This window comes from Struthio camelus, chromosome W (assembly GCF_040807025.1).
Source record: "Struthio camelus isolate bStrCam1 chromosome W, bStrCam1.hap1, whole genome shotgun sequence".
In the NCBI taxonomy this organism is placed as follows: domain Eukaryota; kingdom Metazoa; phylum Chordata; class Aves; order Struthioniformes; family Struthionidae; genus Struthio; species Struthio camelus.
Window position 1 is genome coordinate 14795672 of NC_090981.1, and position 18193 is coordinate 14813864.

The following is an 18193-nucleotide window of genomic DNA, read 5'->3' on the forward strand; positions in this document are numbered from 1 at the left end:
ATTCATGTTGGCGCTTTTTTTTTCCTGCTGTATATTTATGCTGGCAGTGAAATAATTGCAAGATTGATGTGTTATCAAAGAATATCTGGCAATATTTTTAATGAACAGTTCTTTATCTTTCTAAAATTCTGTCACCAAAAGAAAAAGAAAATGAGAGTGATTTCTTTGCCCTGATAAGGTTCCTCCCTTTCTGGGTACCCTGTTAAATTCAGATTTCTAGGGACATAATCTAGCAGATCATAAAAATAATTTGAAGAAGGATTCCTTTCGCACACATACCTTGGAATGGACCAAATGCCATTATAAAAAGATCTCCTGAGGGAGGACCAGACTCCATCAAATTTTATATATCAGCTGAAAATAAAAACATAAATACAAACCTACATTTCCAGTAAAACATTTGTTTACCTCATGGTATGGCCTCCCTTCTTGCTTACTGTTGGCAAGAAAATGCTTGCAGTGAGTCAAAGTGATAACAAATTGATATAATTCCCATGCCTCTGCATGAGTATGTAGGACTTACCATGCAGGGACTGGATCACAGGCTGATGTGATATGTTTTCCCCTTTAGATATAGCTATGAACACACAACTGAAGACAGATATAATGCCTTTACAATTAGTAATTAATAAGGATAAAGGTTGAAATCCTGTCCCCAGTGATGTGAATTCCAGTTTCCCCATTGATCTGGAAGCTAGACAAGCTTTCAGTCTATGACTATATATGACAGTCTTTGTCTTCTGCAAAAATTGTATGGGCTAACCGCTTAGATCATATTCATTTTCAATATTAAAAGACAAAAATAGTCAGTATTTTGTTGTTTAAAGTATCTCAATCTCGAGGTTTCTTTATCTCCAAATGGCTTTTTATATATTTCTTTTTCAGTATGTACTCCTTTATTACAGAGACTCATTATTTTTTGTAGTAGATTTACAATCTTTCACTCTATTACCAAAAGCCTTGCACTATTGCTTTTCCTTAAAGCCCCAGCTCCTAATCATGTGATTACATGAACATTTGAAATGATGTTCATTTAAAAATGTACACTTCTAGCCCTCACAGTTGTGGGAAAAAGCTTGAACACAGCAATGTAGCAAGAACGCAGGACTGAAGTAGGGTTTGATGGGCTATGGTATCACAGGTATCATGGGTGACTGCCCTCTAAGCTTCTTCAGAAATGCATCTATCTCCAGGTTAAAAACAGTTGGGCTTTTCTGTGCTCTGTGTTGCTCCTGCTGGAAGGGCCCTTCCAGACTTACTTCTTATACTTAGAAAATTCTCACTTGCACTCTCAATTTATTCTTGCCAGTTTATACCCATTTGTTTCTGGGCAAGTAATGACCTTTTGCATGAATAGCTCTTTACCCTCCTATACATCTTGCTCCAATGTATTTCTCATTCACAAACAAATCCGCCCTTAGCAAAAGAGTCTGGGACAAAATCCAGCATTTGTCTGTTTGTTTAAGCGTAAGAATTTAAGCCGTTCTCCTGAGTTAGGGGATGGGGAGGTGATTCAAGTAATAATTTCTTTTAATGATTAGAGCTAGCAATGTTCTAGCACTCCTGGAGTGAAAAAAATTGGCAGCACGTGTTTTTCTATAATGGTGTTGAACGTGGTTTTGTCCCATGTCTATCAGCAAGGATACAGATGCCTAAAAATTCTTGTTGACCATCCATTAGTTGCCTCTGTAAATGGGGCCTACCACATTATTGTTCCTCCTGACTCAATTCTGAACAAGTAGTTTAGGTAAATGCCTCAGAAACACAATTAATCTCAAAACCCATTCTAATTTCATATGGTTTGCTACCCATTTGGATCGGTTTCAACCAATTTTGCAGTGTTCCTGGTCACATGATCCACATGGGAATGTAGCTTCATGAACAAAACGACATTCAGTGTTTTCCTCACAATTGTCACAAAGAAAAAAAATGCCACAGCAAATTAAAAACATGATTATTCCAGGTCAAATCAAGAGTTAAAATACAATTTAAAAGCTAACTACATTGCTCAGCAAAGAGAGTAAACATAACTTGGCCAGAGTTATGCTTCCATAGGCTTTAAACTAAGATTAATCTACTTAACGTTAAACTTTTGACCAACATAAATACACTTGGGGGAATAGCTTGAAAATGGAAAAGATAACTTTAATGTCTCACTAGAGAACAGTGCAAAGACACAAAATTAAGTAAGGAAACAGTTTTCAAAACTTCATTTGCATCACCTCTCAGGGTCGGTACCTCTATCTGAACATTTCAATGGATCTGACACTTCTCCCAAACCAAAGACACATGACATCACTGTTGCAATATCAAGCCCAGGATGAGATGAAGTGGAGAAGATGGGTATGAACTGTCTGTGAATCAAATTTAATGCAGACTCTTCAAATTCTGAAGTGGTGGACAGCAGCTTTGCAAAGGATGCTGTTAAGGGGCAAATAGATAGTAACTTCTAAAAGTAAACTCAAGGGTATGAAGCTATATGTTTCTTGAAAGCATTTCTCTGCATTAGAAAAAAGGATGTTACTTCTCACTCATGTGGCCTTTTTCTGCAGATTTGTTTACCTGCCTGATGGAGACAGAAGCATTTGAGTCACCATGAGCTTTTCTAAAATTTTTATCTATCCTTTATATCAGATGCATCTTCCCTCATTCTCCTTAAATCAGGCCTTCATCTCTTTCTAAAAGTTATGCCATAGCTAATAGCTTGACTCAGCAATTTGTAGGTGAAGTTTCTGCTCCATTTTATAGAAGACTAGATTAATGCAAGGCCAAGTTATCTCTGAAGTCTAAGTGCCAAGCTCCTGAGCCTGCAAGTTGCTAAATTATCTCACTTCTGGGGTCCTCAGAATTTGGCAAGCTCGGGGACAAGTCCTGACAACTCGTCACGAATTTCAGTACTGTTCAGGATGGAAAAGGCTTCACACAGGCATATGGGTTACAACTATATGAGCAATCCAAACCATTTTGGGATCGCTCTCTGGCACTGAGGCCAACTGGCTCAGGTTGGCCTAAGTCCCTACTAATGACTGCCCTTTGCCTCCATATTGGGGTGGGCAAATGCAAACTCATGACACGAAAGGCAAATTGGAAGCCATCAAGCGGGACTTCAGAGCTCTGGGGATGGTGGTTAAGGGTCTGGGAGCCCAGGTCGTTTTCTCCTCAATCCTGCCTGTGAGGGGAAAGGACGGGAGGAGGAGTAGACGAGTTTTCCAAGTGAACGACTGGCTGCGCTGCTGGTGTTGGCAGCAGGGCTTTGGTTTCTATGACCATGGAACCCTGTTTGAAGATCAACAGCTGATGCAGAGAGATGGGATCCACCGCACTAAGTGGGGCACGCATGTCTTTCTTTGCCAACAGATTGGCCAGCCTGGTAAGGAGGGCTTTAAACTAGGAAAGATGGGGGAAGTGGAATGGTATAGTGACAGGGTAGTCAGTAAAACACTGCTCAAGTCAGGATGCCTCCAGCGGGTGCATGCAGCCAGGGGAGACAGCATGGGACATGGCTATGGAGGATCCTCTTGCACCTCTCCTGGGAAGCTTGCATGCTTGACTGGCTCTCTGAAATGCCTGTATACCAATGCACACAGCATGGGGAATAAGCAGGAAGAACTAGAGATCTGTGTGCGGTCGCAGGGCCATGATCTCATTGCAGTTACAGAGACATGGTGGGACAGCTCACATGACTGGAATGCTGTCATGGATGGCTATGTGCTTTTTAGGAAAGAGAGGCCAGGAAGGCGAGCGAGGTGGTGGAGTTGCCCTTTATGTGAGGGAGCAATTAGAATGTGTGGCGCTCTGCCTAGGGGTGGATGAAGAGCAAGTTGAGAGCTTATGGGTAAGGATTAAAGGGCAGGCTAACATGGGTGACACTGTTGTGGGGGGTTTACTACAGGCCCCCTGATCAGGAAGAAGTCGTTGATGAGGCCTTCTACAGACAGCTGGAAGTAGCCTCACAATCACAGGCCCTGGTTCTCATGGGAGACTTCAACCACCCTGACACCTGCTGGGAAGAGAGCACAGCTAGGCACAAACAGTCCAGGAGGTTCCTGCAGAGCATTGATGATAATTTCTTGACCCAGGTGGTGGAGACGTCAATGAGGAGAGGTGTGCTGCTGGACCTTGTACTAACAAACAAAGAAGGTCTGGTTGGAGATGTGAAGGTTGGGGGCAGCCTTGGCTGCAGTGACCATGAGATGGTGGAGTTGAGGATCCTGTGAGGAGGGAGCAGGGCAATAAGTAGGATTGCAACCCTCGACTTCAGGAGAGCTAACTTTGGCCTCTTCAGGGTCCTACTTAGGGGAATCTCATGGGGTAGGGCCCCAGAAGGAAGAGGGGTCCAGGAGAGCTGGTTAATATTCAAGTATCACCTCCTCCAGGCTCAAGACGGGTGCATTCCTCTGAGTAAGAAGTCGAACAAAGTGGGCAGGAGACCTGCATGGATGAGCAAGGGACTCCTGGCAAAACTCCAACAGAAGAAGGAAGTCTACAGAATGTGGAAAAGGGGAAAGGCCACTTGGGAGGAATACAGGGACGTTGTCAGAGCATGCAGGGATGCGACAAGGAAGGCTAAGGCCCATTTGGAATTAAATCTGGCAAGGGGTGTGAAGGGCAACAAGAAGGGCTTCTTCAAATACATCAGTAGCAAAAGGAAGACTAGGGAAAATGTGGGCCCGCTGCTGAATGGGGCAGGGACCCTGGTGACAAAGGATATAGAGAAGGCAGAGTTGCTGAATGCCTTCTTTGCTTCAGTCTTCACTGCTAAGGCCAGCCCTGGGGAATTCCAGACCCTGGGGACAAGAGAGGAAGGCTGGAGAAAGGAAGACTCTCCCTTGGTCGAGGAGGATCGGGTTAGAGATCATTTAGGCAAACCTGACATCCACAAATCCATGGGCCCTGACGGGATGCACCCACGAGTGCTGAGGGAGCTGGCGGATGTTATCGCTAGGCCACTCTCCATCATCTCTGAAAGGTCCTGGAAGACAAGAGAGGTGCCTGAGGACTGGAAGAAAGCCAGTGTCACCCCAGTCTTCAAAAAGGGCAAGGAGGAGGAGCCAGGGAACTACAGGCCTGTCAGCCTCACCTCCATCCCTGGAAAGGTGATGGAACAGCTCCTCCTGGAGGTCCTCACTAAGCATCTGGAGGACAAGAAGGTGATCAGGAGTAGTCAGCATGGATTCACCAAAGGGAAATCATGCTTGACCAACCTTCTATGATGGAATGACTGGCTGGGTAGATGAGGGGAGAGCAGTGGATGTTGTCTCCCTGGACTTCAGCAAGGCTTTTGACACTGTCTCCCATCACATCCTCATAGGTAAACTCAGGAAGCGCGGGCTGGATGAGTGGACGGTGAGGTGGATTGAGAACTGGCTGGATGGCAGAGCTCAGAGGGTTGTGGTCAGTGGTGCAGAGTCTAGTTGGAGGCCTATAGCTAGCTAGTGGTGTCCCCCAGGGGTCAGTACTGGGTCCAGTCTTCTTCTACTTATTCCTCAGTGACCTGGATGAAGGGACAGAGTGCACCCTCAGCAAGTCTGCTGATGATACTGAACTGGGAGGAGTGGCTGACACACCAGAAGGCTGTGCTGCCATTGAGAGGGACCTGGACAGGCTGGAGAGGTGGGCAGAGAGGAACCTCATGAAGTTCAACAAAGGCAAGTGCAGGGTCCTGCCCCTGGGGAGGAATGACCCCAGGCACCAGTACAGGCTGGGGGCTGACCTGCTGGAAAGCAGCTCTGCAGAGAAGGACCTGGGAGTCCTGGTGGACAACAAGTTAAGCATGAGCCAGCAGTGTGCCCTTGTGGCCAAGAAGGCCAATGGTCTCCTGGGGTGCATTAGGCAGAGTGTTGCCAGCAGGTGGAGGGAGGTGATCCTGCCCCTCTACTCAGCCCTGGGGAGGCCTCACCTGGAGTACTGTGTCCAGTGCTGGGCTCCCCAGTACAAGAGAGACATGGCACTACTGGAGAGAGTCCAGCGGAGGGCTACAAAGATGATGAGGGGACTGGGGCATCTCTCCTATGAAGAAAGGCTGAGAGAGCTGGGCCTGTTCAGCCTGGAGGAGAGAAGACTGAGAGGGGATCTCATCAATGTGTACAAGTATCTGAAGGGAGGGTGTCAAGAGGATGAGGCCAGTCTCTTCTCCGTGGTGCCCAGTGACAGGACAAGAGGCAACAGGCACAAACTGAAACACAGGCAGTTCCATCTGAACATGAGGAAAAACTTCTTTCCTGTGAGGGTGACTGAGCCCTGGAACAGGTTGCCCAGAGAGGTTGTGGAGTCTCCTTCCCTGGAGATATTCAAAACCCGCCTGGATGAGATCCTGGGAAATATGCTCTAGAGGACCCTGCTTGAGCAGGGGGGTTGGACTAGATGATCTCCAGAGGTCCCTTCCAACCTAAACCATTCTGTGATTCTGTGATTCTGTGAAACTCCCCAGCCCATGCCCACATCTGATCAGTGCCTGTGCTCCTTCAGGTAGCCGATGGACCTCGAAAACAATGAAGACATAAGTGACTAGAAGAATAACACACTGCTTCCCTTCTTCCCTGTCTCCACTCACCATATCACATGCTCTTTTCTACACATGCACCAATCTACAAGGCAGATTTGCAGGCTCCACTCTAGTGCTAGCTGACACTGTCCCCTCGTCTTCTCAATCTGTCCCGCCATATATAGTATTTCGGTCTTATCATCTCTGTTCCTTTCCAGTTTCCTGAGTCCTGTGAGCGCCCATTGTCCTTCAGACCCAGGGAAAAAATGCATGTTTAGGAAAACTGCCTAGTAACTACTTTCCTTATTGCAAGGAGAAAGGCTATTTGCATAAGAAAACTCTCCAGTTGGAAGCCTGCAAAGACTCTGTGGGGAGCTGATTCAGTGACCCACCCTCAAAGGAGACCTCCCTTGGCTCCTGCTCCCACTGGGTGGCCTTTCTTTGCCATCCCCACCATCCCTGGAGGCAGCAGTATGGCCACACAAGATGCACCAGTGCTCTGCAGCATCCAGGCACTGCCGCTTCAGTTTCTGACTGTGCTCACAGTGCTCCCAGAGATCTTTTTCTCATTTTGTTCCCACATCTTTTCTTCACACTGGGTGCATCACAGCACAAAGTCAACAGCTTCAGCTACTAACCCTTGAAGTTCTGTCATTTACTTTGCAGGTTTCCTGCCAAAAGTGAAGGTCTGTGGCACTACAGTACAGCATCTCTCTTTTCAGATATTTACACATGGTTCCCCCCACAATTGCAAAATGACATTACTGGTTTGCACAAAGACTTGGCCCAGGAAGCAGAACTACAGAAATCACGTCATCATTTCTGTTGCTGTTCTATGCCCTGTCTGTAGAAAATGTTGCCTGTAAACTCACTTTCTAATGCCCTGGACAAAACACTGGCTCTAGTGAAGTCAAATGAAGAAGCTGCCACCCATATTCAAAGTGCAATCCAGCAACATTATAAACACAGTCGGGATTGAGAAAATGGCCCTATGTGCTGACCAGTTAAACGGCAGTCAAGGCATTTCAGCACCTGCAAAGAGGGCTTCGCAGGGCTGGGCTGCTTACTTACATGCAATGAGCTGACTTTGCAATTAGAGTGCTGCAAAACTCTCCAAATTTTGGTTTGTAAAACTAATTTCAATATATGAATCATTGCTTTCCTGCAATTTATATCCATATGTGTGGTTATTTTTAAGAATGATTCAGTTTTTTATATATAATTTTCAAAGGACTTTTAAAGTTAATCAACATCTGTGCTAAGAGCCCCTCAACAGAAAAGCTTGTATCAGCTGTGGGTAATGCTGACTGTGTAAACTTCTTGGTATTCTGCAGGCACACGCATGGAAACTAAGGCTCTCATCTACTCCATACACTAGGATTAACCCTCCTGAAATCCACAGCATTAAAATGCTTCAAAAAAAACCTGAGATGGTCATAAACACAATTTCCATTCAATTGAAAAACTGTAGTATCTGTTTTATAACCAAGGTGGGGCCAAAAAATAGTAAATTATCAAAGCTTTTAACAAAAGAAAGCAGTGGGAAAATTTCAATTTGAAAAATCTCAAACATTTTGATTAAGCTATTGATTGGAATATATTCAGACCTTTTAGCTATAGTGTGGGTCAACAGGAATGTCTGCATTTCCTGGCACCTTTTCTGGGTGCTGCTTCCTGGCTGAACTTCTTTCCTCAAAACAAACCAGTTTTTAGTGACTATCATCTCTTGATATCCTACATGATAACCAACTGATGTGAATCTAGTGGGGGGAGTTTTCCAAAGGACTAAGTAGACACCCAAACTCAATGGATAATCAAGTAACTGGTCACAGAAGCAAGTCCACTATGCTCTAGATTTTCTCTGCCCTTTTTAATCAGCTTCCATTTTTCACCCTAGTCATTAGATTTTCCCTGTCTGCCCTCTCCACACTCTGACTTCACAGACTGAAGCAGAATGTGCTCCAGGAGCACTGGAGCTGGTTTCACACTTGCACGTTTCATGTGAAAAGGGACTTAAAATGTGGCAAAACAAAGTATGTTGCAACCTCCCAGTTGAAGATCTAATTTTTTCTATTACTGTCCTGTTAACCCTGCAAGACAGAGTTCAGTAATAAGTCACTGTTAAATGCAGCCCACTACAGATGCTGGACATCTGATGCTCCTTTTCCTAGCAGTAAAATGGAAAACTTTTTTGGACTCTTCTCTTAAGAGCTGTGTCAGTGAAAACAGATGGAAACAGAACTATGAGCAAGACCGGTGACCCTGATGTGAAGATGATGAGAAAATTCCACTTGAGAAGTGACTGCATCTATAGCTACATTAAAAAATGATGGAACTATACTTGCTTGAGCCAAAGCTGAATTTGGCCTCTCTGTGTAGTGTTGAGCAGGTCAGGAAACTGGGATCCAAGAGAAAACACTAAGAATCAGGGATTTGCTGGGGAAAGAGCATGTTTCCTGCACACAACAAAATGTACTCTGGCATGAACTAGTAATAACAGGCATCAAGCCATGTTGCTAATCCTTTAGCATCAGGATAATGCTCTGTCCTGGTGTATACAAGTTTCTAAGTGCTGACACAGTTCTTCCTTTAGGAAGCTCATAAAAGCCCTCTAAAATCATTAGGCCTAATTCTGCTCATGATTACTTTGCTATAAGCTCAGAGTAACTGCACTGACTTCAAGGGAGCTACTTCAGACTTGCATCTATGTAGCCGGCCTGTTATTTCCTGTATTGTTTCCAGTTGCATGAAATCATCTGCACATGTACTCTGGGGCTGCTGGCACCCGCTGTCCTCCCAACATTGCACATGATGCAATGAGCCTCTGACAGAGGAGGAGAGCCGCAAAGTCCATGTAGGGAAGCAGATAGTTTCCTTTGAGCAATGGATGCAAAAATAGCAGCTATTAAAAAGCCTTCAAACTGTGCCTTCAAACTGTGACAGTTCAGTACACACACCTACAAGGATGCCTTGACAAGCTGCTTGGCTTCTCAGCAACTCCTTGTTTTCTTGAGCGCAGGCTCCACCAGACTCCCCCACACAGGTATTCGGCTCTGTAGTGACAGTTGAGACCTATAGGTGTTAGCTGCTTTTGCCCTTTCTGAATAGACAGATGCTTGTTCCTCGCTGTAAACATTTGTACTGTGGTGCTTGCCTGGCTAGCTATAGCCCAGTCAATGATAAATCAGCCTTTTCTTTTTTTAGTCCCTTACTGTCATGTATTAATTCTCTTTGCAAATAGGCACTTGGTACTGGAAATAGCTTTAGTGGCTTTAGTGAGATCACTCTTTGGTGATTATTTTACTAGCATTATATTTTAGCAAACGTTTCATATATAGAGTCACCAGAAAACATGTATTATGCCATTGCCAGAAATACAGCACTGTATAATATCAGGTATTAGGCTCATACATGAAGGAAGAACTGTGCTTAGTGGGCCAGACGCTCTTTGCCATTTCACTACTCTAATACCAATGTTATTTCACTGTCTTCAAAGCTGCTACTCTAGATTTACTGAGCAACAGTGGAGATCAGAATCTGGCCTGCTTCCCAAGAACTGTAATACTTCCAGGGTCAAAATGATTTCTGGAAAGGGTTTTTGCTCTTATTATGTAGAAAGAAATCAGAAAGCTGGGTATTTTTAGAATTGGCTTGGAATATCAAATTCTGTAATCCCTAATTTTTCTGGAAGTCTTCCTGGAAGGCTCAAAAGCATAACAACTTCTCACAACTTAACTGAAAGTGCATGGGAACTGTATATTTCAAAAATATATCCTCTTCCAAAATACTTATTTAAATAGATCAAGAAACAAAGCAAGCCACAAAAACCTAGGAAACTTATTTACTAATCTTTCTCACTCCCTCAGCTTTTTACTTTTTAGTCCCATTACTTTGCTTCTTTAGTTCTTCACTCACCACCATGCAAAATTGCATTTGGAAAATCCTGCTCACAGTTCTAATGGTTTCTGTACCAGAAAGAGACATTTAAACCGAAAGACGTGTGGAGAAGGCTGTTAGGATGGGAAGGAAAATGGAGAACCTTTTCTCCTGACAGGCTTGTTTAATCCTCCAAAAAGGAGTCTGGGAGGGGACAGGATTACTCTTTCTAAATACGTTTGAGACATCAAAACATTAGGAAGGGAGAAGAAAGTTTTTTGTTGAAGGATAATGTGATCAAGTGGGTGTGAACTGGTCAGGAGTTAATTTAGGCTACAGATTAAAAATAAAGTCTCCAATCACAAGGAGAGAGAGGTTGTGGCAGCCTTGCAGGCAAGGCCTTGGCAACAGGACCCTAGTTATTTGCTACATCCACCTTGATAAACTAATGGAAGGGGCTTTATGCCAGGGCAGGAGTAATCCAGGAATTATAAATTCAAGCTTCAGAGACTTCCGCTATTTTGCGGTATACCTGAGAGACATTTGAAAAGAGGCATGTCAGTGTTTTGTTGGTGGCACCATACTTATTTATTCAATTGATTTCTTTCTTGAGGGCTTCTGTTGGTCACCAGCATTTTTTTTTTGCCTCTTGCTGTATAATTTGGCTCTGGATTAAGTTCTGTCCCCACACTTCCCTGAGGCACTGATGACAGGTGACTGCCAAAAGCAGGATGTTGGGCCAGATGTGCTCCAAGGGGCATTGAGAAACCCCAGTAACACCAGGCTGATGCAGCTGGCTGTGTGCACTCGCTGCTTGCCAGGTCAGAAAGTCTCACTAAAAAACACTGACAGGGACTGTTGTCACCTCCTGTTGTATGAGGTACGACTGACTTCCTAGGGTCTCTCAGATATTTTTGCCAAACATGGTTCTTTTGTAGGGGTCTAAGATATTGGTGATGCCTTTAATTTCTCTTTTCCCATGGCAGACTAGTTTTTATGGCTTTTGGTGTTTTGTATACTGGAAGAAAGCCAATGTCACCCCAGTCTTCAAAAAGGGCAAGAAGGAGGAGCCAGGAAACTACAGGCCTGTCAGCCTCACCTCCATCCCTGGAAAGGTGATGGAACAGCTCCTCCTGGAGGTCCTCACTAAGCATGTGGAGGACAAGAAGGTGATCAGGAGTAGTCAGCCTGGATTCACCAAAGGGAAATCATGCTTGACCAACCTGATAGCCTTCTATGATGGGATGACTGGCTGGGTGGATGAGGGCAGAGCAGTGGATGTTGTCTCCCTGGACTTCAGCAAGGCTTTTGACACTGTCTCCCATCACATCCTCATAGGCAAGCTCAGGAAGTGTGGGTTAGATGAGTGGACAATGAGGTGGCTTGAGAACTGGCTGGATGGCCGAGCTCAGAGGGTTGCAGTCAGTGGTGCGGAGTCAAGTTGGAGGCCTGTGGCTAGTGGTGTCCCCCAGGGGTCAGTCCTGGGTCCAGTCTTGTTCAACTTATTCATCAATGACCTGGAGGAAGGGACAGAGTGTACCCTCAGCAAGTTTGCTGATGATACTAAACTGGGAGGAGAGGCTAACACACCAGAAGACTGTGCTGCCATTCAGAGGGACCTGGACAGGCTGGAGAGATGGGCGGAGAGGAACCTCATGAAGTTCAACAAAGGCAAGTGCAAGGTCCTGCACCTAGGCAGGAATAATCCCCTGCAGCAGTACAGGCTGGGGGCTGACCTGCTGGAAAGTAGCTCTGCAGAGAAGGACCTGGGAGTGCTGGTGGACAACAAGTTAAGCATGAGCCAGCAGTGTGCCCTTGTGGCCAAGAAGGCCAAGGGTATCCTGGGGTGCATTAGGCAGAGTGTTGCCAGCAGGTCGAGGGAGGTGATCCTGCCCCTCTACTCAGCCCTGGGGAGGCCTCACCTGGAGTCCTGTGTCCAGTTCTGGGCTCCCCAGTACAAGAGAGACATGGCTGGAGAGAGTCCAGCGGAGGGCTACAAAGATGATTAGAGGGCTGGAGCATCTCTCCTATGAAGAAAGACTGCAAGAGCTGGGCCTGTTCAGCCTGGAGAAGAGAAGACTGAGAGGGGATCTCATCAACGTGTACAAGTATCTGAAGGGGGAGTGTCAAGAGGATGAAGCCAGCCTCTTCTCCGTGGTGCCCAGCAACAGGACAAGAGGCAATGGGCACAAACTGAAACACAGGAAGTTCCATCTGAACCTGAGAAAAAACTTCTTCACTGTGAGGGTGACTGAGCATTGGAACAGGTTGCCCAGAGAGGTGGTGGAGTCTCCTTCCCTGGAGATATTCAAAACCCGTCTGGATGTGATCCTGGGCAATATGCTCTAGGTGACCCTGCTTGAACAGGGGGGTTGGACTAGATGATCTCCAGAGGTCCCATCCAACCTAAACGATTCTGTGATTCTGTGATTCTGTATAGAAGGGGCTGAAAGTGTTAATGGGTGTTGGGGTTTTCTATGTGGCTTGCAGGAGGCCTGAGGGTCTTGTGGGTCTTCCTGCACTTAACACCTAATGCATGGCTTCCTGCACTAGTGGAAGGCTTGGGCTCAGTAACCTATGTAGCCTTGTCCAATCCTACGTCCTTTGCTCTCTTTGAATAGCAGAAGAACAATGAACATGGTGCAAGATATGCAGGAGATAGATAGATATAAAGAGAAACCAGGTCACTGGACAGAACCACATCCCCTGGGGTCCTTCCACCCCATCTGTGCCAGGAGTGGAGGAAACAAATTTGTGGCATAACTTCTAAACCTCCCCATCCTTTTAGGGCGAGCTGGCCCTAAAGGAAGATGGAAACCCACTTAATAGCCCCAGGCTTCAGACAGATCTGCATGTGGTTTGTACAAGCAGAGGCATATTTCCTCCACTGTTCCTTGCACTGTTGCATAAAGGCAAATAAGTTATACAATAGCTAAATAGGGATTACACAACTTAGCTCCATAAATCTAAATCAGAAACAGAGTCTCTCTGTCACACTGGACAGACATAAAAAAGTGGAATGGTGAATTCTGGTCCTAATAAAGTTAATGGCAAAGTTCTTGCTTACTCCAGTGAGATCACAATTTCATCCAAAATCTTGGCTCAAGTCTGCAGCTGTCTGACCAGGCTGTATATTTAAAGCATATCCCTGTTAAGTGTTTCTGAGTACAGAAACACTGTAGGGTGAGCTGACCTTACTTTTTTTTTTTTAGCTTTTTGCTTATGATAAAGAAACACAGAAAAGTATTTTAAAGACAGATACTGAGCAAGCACTTGCAAACTTGAATTGTAAACCTGAAAAGGGTCTGAAATAGTACCTTTGAGTGCAGAAACAATTAGCAAAGCAGTTGTTTCCATGCTTCAATGTCAATACTTTAAGCCACTGAATGCTGCAGATGAGTCACATTATTTGGGCGTCAGATGGGAAACCCCTAACTCTTGAGGGATGGGAATCCAAACAACAAAAAACAGACATCAAAAAAGAAAATCCCCTAATGAACTCGAAATCTAAGCTCTGAAAGTAAGTACTATGTGAAAAGATTCACTGCTCTGCAAGGACTGCGATGCAGCAGTGTCAGAGGAGCTGCTTGGCACACAGAGCAAACTAATTACTTGCCAGTTCTTTTAGTTTGGCTTGGGGTGGACGGCAGCACTGGGTAAGAAGAGACACTGCAATTTCTTCATGTCCTCAGGCTCATCTGGTCTGACTTTTGAAAACTACTGCATGTACAACAGAGCTCCCCCATTCCCCAAGATTCCTGTCTGAAGAAGAAGAAAGGAAAAAAGAAGGGAAGAAAAAAAGGAAAGCTTGTGCAACTAGGGCCACATATCACATATATTCCCAACCCAAAGGTTATTTTTCTCCCACTCTTCCCTGAAGCATCTCTTAACACCTGAGCTGATTCAATGCAGAATGTCATTAACAATCTAACAGTGAATGAGGACTGGGGATCATCCTTATTTTACAGAAACAAATTATAAATAATCATCTTGGGGAAATCTAACATCCTGACAGGGCAGTAGTATCTCAGGAAACTGGTTCCAGTATATTAATAAACACAACTACCACACCATTTCCTGTAGACCATTTTGGAGCTGTATAAATCCTTCCAATGAACATGAGATAAAGCTGTCAAGGTTGGGGAAGAATTGCTTCCATGTATGTGATTAAGCCTGAACAGTTAAAAAGACTTACCCTGCTATAAACAATTAGGTATGGTAGGTCAGAGCCATCCCAGTGTCTTCACTGACAGTTTCATTACTCAGGCCAGCCATGGACATAATTCTCCAGGCAACCAGCTGGCAAGTCATCATAGCCTTGACTGTTTCGTGACCAGCTTCTGACTAGCCCACATATGGCCAAAATCTCATAGGCTCGACTGTAGCTTTCAGCTTTTATCAGCGTGGAGGATGGCTGCAAGGCAGGCTGTGGCTCTGTCCCAACTCTGCATCAGCCAAAAGCCTGCTGGAGCCTGCTGGAGAAATGATCCTTCCTGGTTTTATCATTGTGTGGAACAAGTGACTGACCAAATTTAAGTTTCAAATCCATGCATCATACTGCAAGCTACCCCATCTCACCATCAACTCGGATGGAGACATCCTGCTTTACACCGCCATTCACCCCCTTTGACACTTGTCTACCTATTTCTCTGTTTATCCACATTTGTCTTTCACTAACACCTCTCCACTTTCCTTTCCTACCTTATTCATTCCCTCTCTCACATCCATCATTGCACCCTCTTCACTATTCACAGTCCCTTTCCTTCTCCATATCTCTTCTCCTTTCTTACTCCCTGGACCCCATTCATCCTCCTTTGGCATCTGAATGAGAAAAGACAAAGAGGAAGAGAAGAAGAAAGGCAATGACGGATGTGGGAACAGGAATGAACATTGATGGGAGAGAGTCAGAGAGGACACATGAGAAATGCAGTGTATCACTTGAATGAGGGGTTTTGAGAGGCACCCGAGGACCCCTCCATTTCCTCTGCTGAACGCCTGCTTTCTCCAGGTCACAGGTCAGGCAGGACAAAATCTTGACCTTGTTCTAAACTCCCACTTCATTGGTTTTTGCTTTGCTCGTGTGCTCATGTGCAAGATAAGCATTAAACCCAGAGGAACACGAGCAGGTGAGATAACACCAGAGTCAGTACAGTACCACGTGCTTGTGCCAGGTCTCAGTTTTCCCCAGAAAGCCCATAGGATTAGCTAGCTTCCATCCCTTTTTGCATTTAGTTTTTCTGTAGCAAGGAGTCACTTATTTTTTCCAAAAATAAGCACAAAGCAAGGCATTCATCATTCAAAAATGTCTTTGATTGTCAAGGCCTTTGCAAACATTCACTATTAAGCATGAACATTCATTCTTAAGTGTAATGATAAACATGGTAAATAAATCCAGTCCTACTGAAATACAGAACAGATACATGCCTCCAGTTCCAACAAGTATTGCTCATACTTCAGATGCAAAATCAAGAAACCTTGGCCCTTGGTGCTCACTGGTATCCTCTAAAACACAAATATTAGCCAGTGATTACTACTTTGTATATTTTTCCAAGTACTGAAATGAAGTCACGCCTGTTTTACGTTGATCAAATAGCTTGAAGTGCCAAATTTCCAAAATAACAAAATATTAGAGGAATCTGGTTTGTATGTTTACTAAATATTATGTTTGCTTTTTGATAGAAAATACAAAGAACAAAGGAGACTGCTATTTCTCAGCTGTTAAGAGAAACAACGCTCTACGATAATTCTTGTGCGTAGCTTCCTCTGCCCTGTCCAGCCTCAGCCAGACATAATGGCAATCTCTTTTCAGGCATCCCACAAACACTGGTGCAGAAGTGACACTGTCCTTTTTATGGACACAGCAGCCCTATTAAGGTGGGTAAAGAAGAGGCCTTCATTTTATCTACAAGGAATTCACTGGCAGCAAGTGATGTGGGAGGCAGGTACAGAGAATGTGCTTAATGATGCTGAGTAGCTCATGTTACAGGATACAACTCTAGCATTTATAAACTAACAGCTTGGCCATGGATTGCCTTCCACAAAAGCCTCATAGTCCAACCTCGCTCATGAAGTTACACATGTGGTAACAAACACAAATGCTGTCAACTACATGACTTGCCACATAGTACAAAGCCAACATCAATAACAATATCAGTGAACAGACTCGTGCTTATCCTAGTGATTCTAGAAGCCTTTGAAAAACTTCACAGATGATTGTTTTATGGCAACTGAGCTCAGGGAAAAAGGCCTGGGCCAGGCTGTGAACATGTGCCATGGGCTACCCTTACCCACCACTGAGTTATAGCCCTCACCAGAGTGACACGAAACAACTGTTCCACCATAAACAGTAAGACTAAAGAACTGGCTTAAGGCAGGAAATACTTGCTGTCAACTTTTAAAGTGCTGAACATATAACCATTTCTGCATTATTGTCTCCCTAAGTAAAATAGCTGTTTGATCCAGTGCTGCTGTCCATCACTTATATCTACTCAAGCAAACTGAAACATACAATTCGCGAAAGTTACAATTTCCATTTGTCTTAGAAATGTATAAGATCATATTTTAATAACTCCTGAGTGTTGGGCCAAATGTGACCACCCACTCTTCCTTTTTATCTGCTTCTTCACTACAGCCAAGCAAACGTGTCAAATTTCTGACCAGAGAAAAGGACCTTTCTATGATTTATTATTAGATAATAAAACCAACATATATAAACAACAGGACATGCCAATCTTATTAATTCTCTCCAAATTTACCAAAACTTTGTAACTCAAAACCAGCTTCGCCATATGCCGCCCTCTAAATCACCTGACAGACAGACAGTCCAGTATAAAAGTAGAATCAGTCAGATCAATGTGGTAAGATGACTGAACAAGATCTCAGTTATTACTGATTATAGCAGTTCACTTACCCTATAGTAGTCTGTGCTGTACACATCTCTAGACATCCCAAAATCCCCAATCTTCACCAGCAGGTTCTCACCAACCAGACAATTCCGGGTAGCAAGATCCCGATGCACAAAGTGCTGTGATGCCAGGTAAACCATACCAGCGGCAATCTGCTGGGCAATGTGGAGCATCTGGGATTGGGTCAGCTCAGCGGGACGGTTGCCTTCTGCCATCAGTATTGCATCTGGTCCATGTGCCCTGCATCAAAATACAAGCTGATGAAGTGATAGGCCACTTGTAAGCTAGAGAGCTGAAAGGCATGAGTGGGCCTAAAACCACACAAGTGACATGCTCAAGTGTAATGACAAAAAGGACTGTAAATTCATTGGTGAAACAGAGGAGAAATTGTCTCTTGGTTTTTTCCTCTACTGTTTTCTTCCATAGTGAGAAAGGCAGTGGTTTGAAGAGCATTACATAATGGGCAATATATTGTTAATAGAAATAAAGCAGATAGATAGATAGATAGGTTTATAACAATACCTCTTAGTCCTAAACCACTACCTTTCTCCTGCTCTGCTCCAGCAATCTTTTCTGGGGAAAGACTGACAAATGTAGCTGTTTGGTAATTGATGGAAAGCTTATCACTCTCTAAGAGTGATACTCTGCCACAAAGTGTTATGCATAGCACCACTCTTCCCATATCTGAATGACCAGCTTCCCCTTGATTTCCACAGGAAGACAGGTCATTGAGCACTTCCATCTTTTCTTTAAGAAGAAAGAATTAACTTCCTTCCCAAGTGCAATCTGAGAAACAAGGGCAGCAATTTTAGGTTTATACCTTTAATTTCCTATCATACATACACAGTAGGAAAACGTTTTTGCTGAGTTCACAACTGAGGGCAAGTTCTGCCCCACCCAGGAATTATCAACAGTGGGAAGAGGACAC

The 18193-nt window shown here is 44.4% G+C and overlaps 1 protein-coding gene across 4 annotated transcripts in view; it reads right to left on the reverse strand.

Moving 5' to 3' along the window:
- The window catches only part of LOC104150004 (BDNF/NT-3 growth factors receptor), a 213159-nt gene that overhangs the window by 32982 nt on the left and 161984 nt on the right, over positions 1-18193 (reverse strand). For all 4 annotated transcript variants that reach the window (XM_068924589.1, XM_068924588.1, XM_068924590.1 and 1 more), the window contains one exon: positions 17271-17505. In XM_068924589.1, the coding sequence (XP_068780690.1) occupies positions 17271-17505 (235 nt within the window). The remainder of the gene's footprint in view (positions 1-17270; positions 17506-18193) is intronic.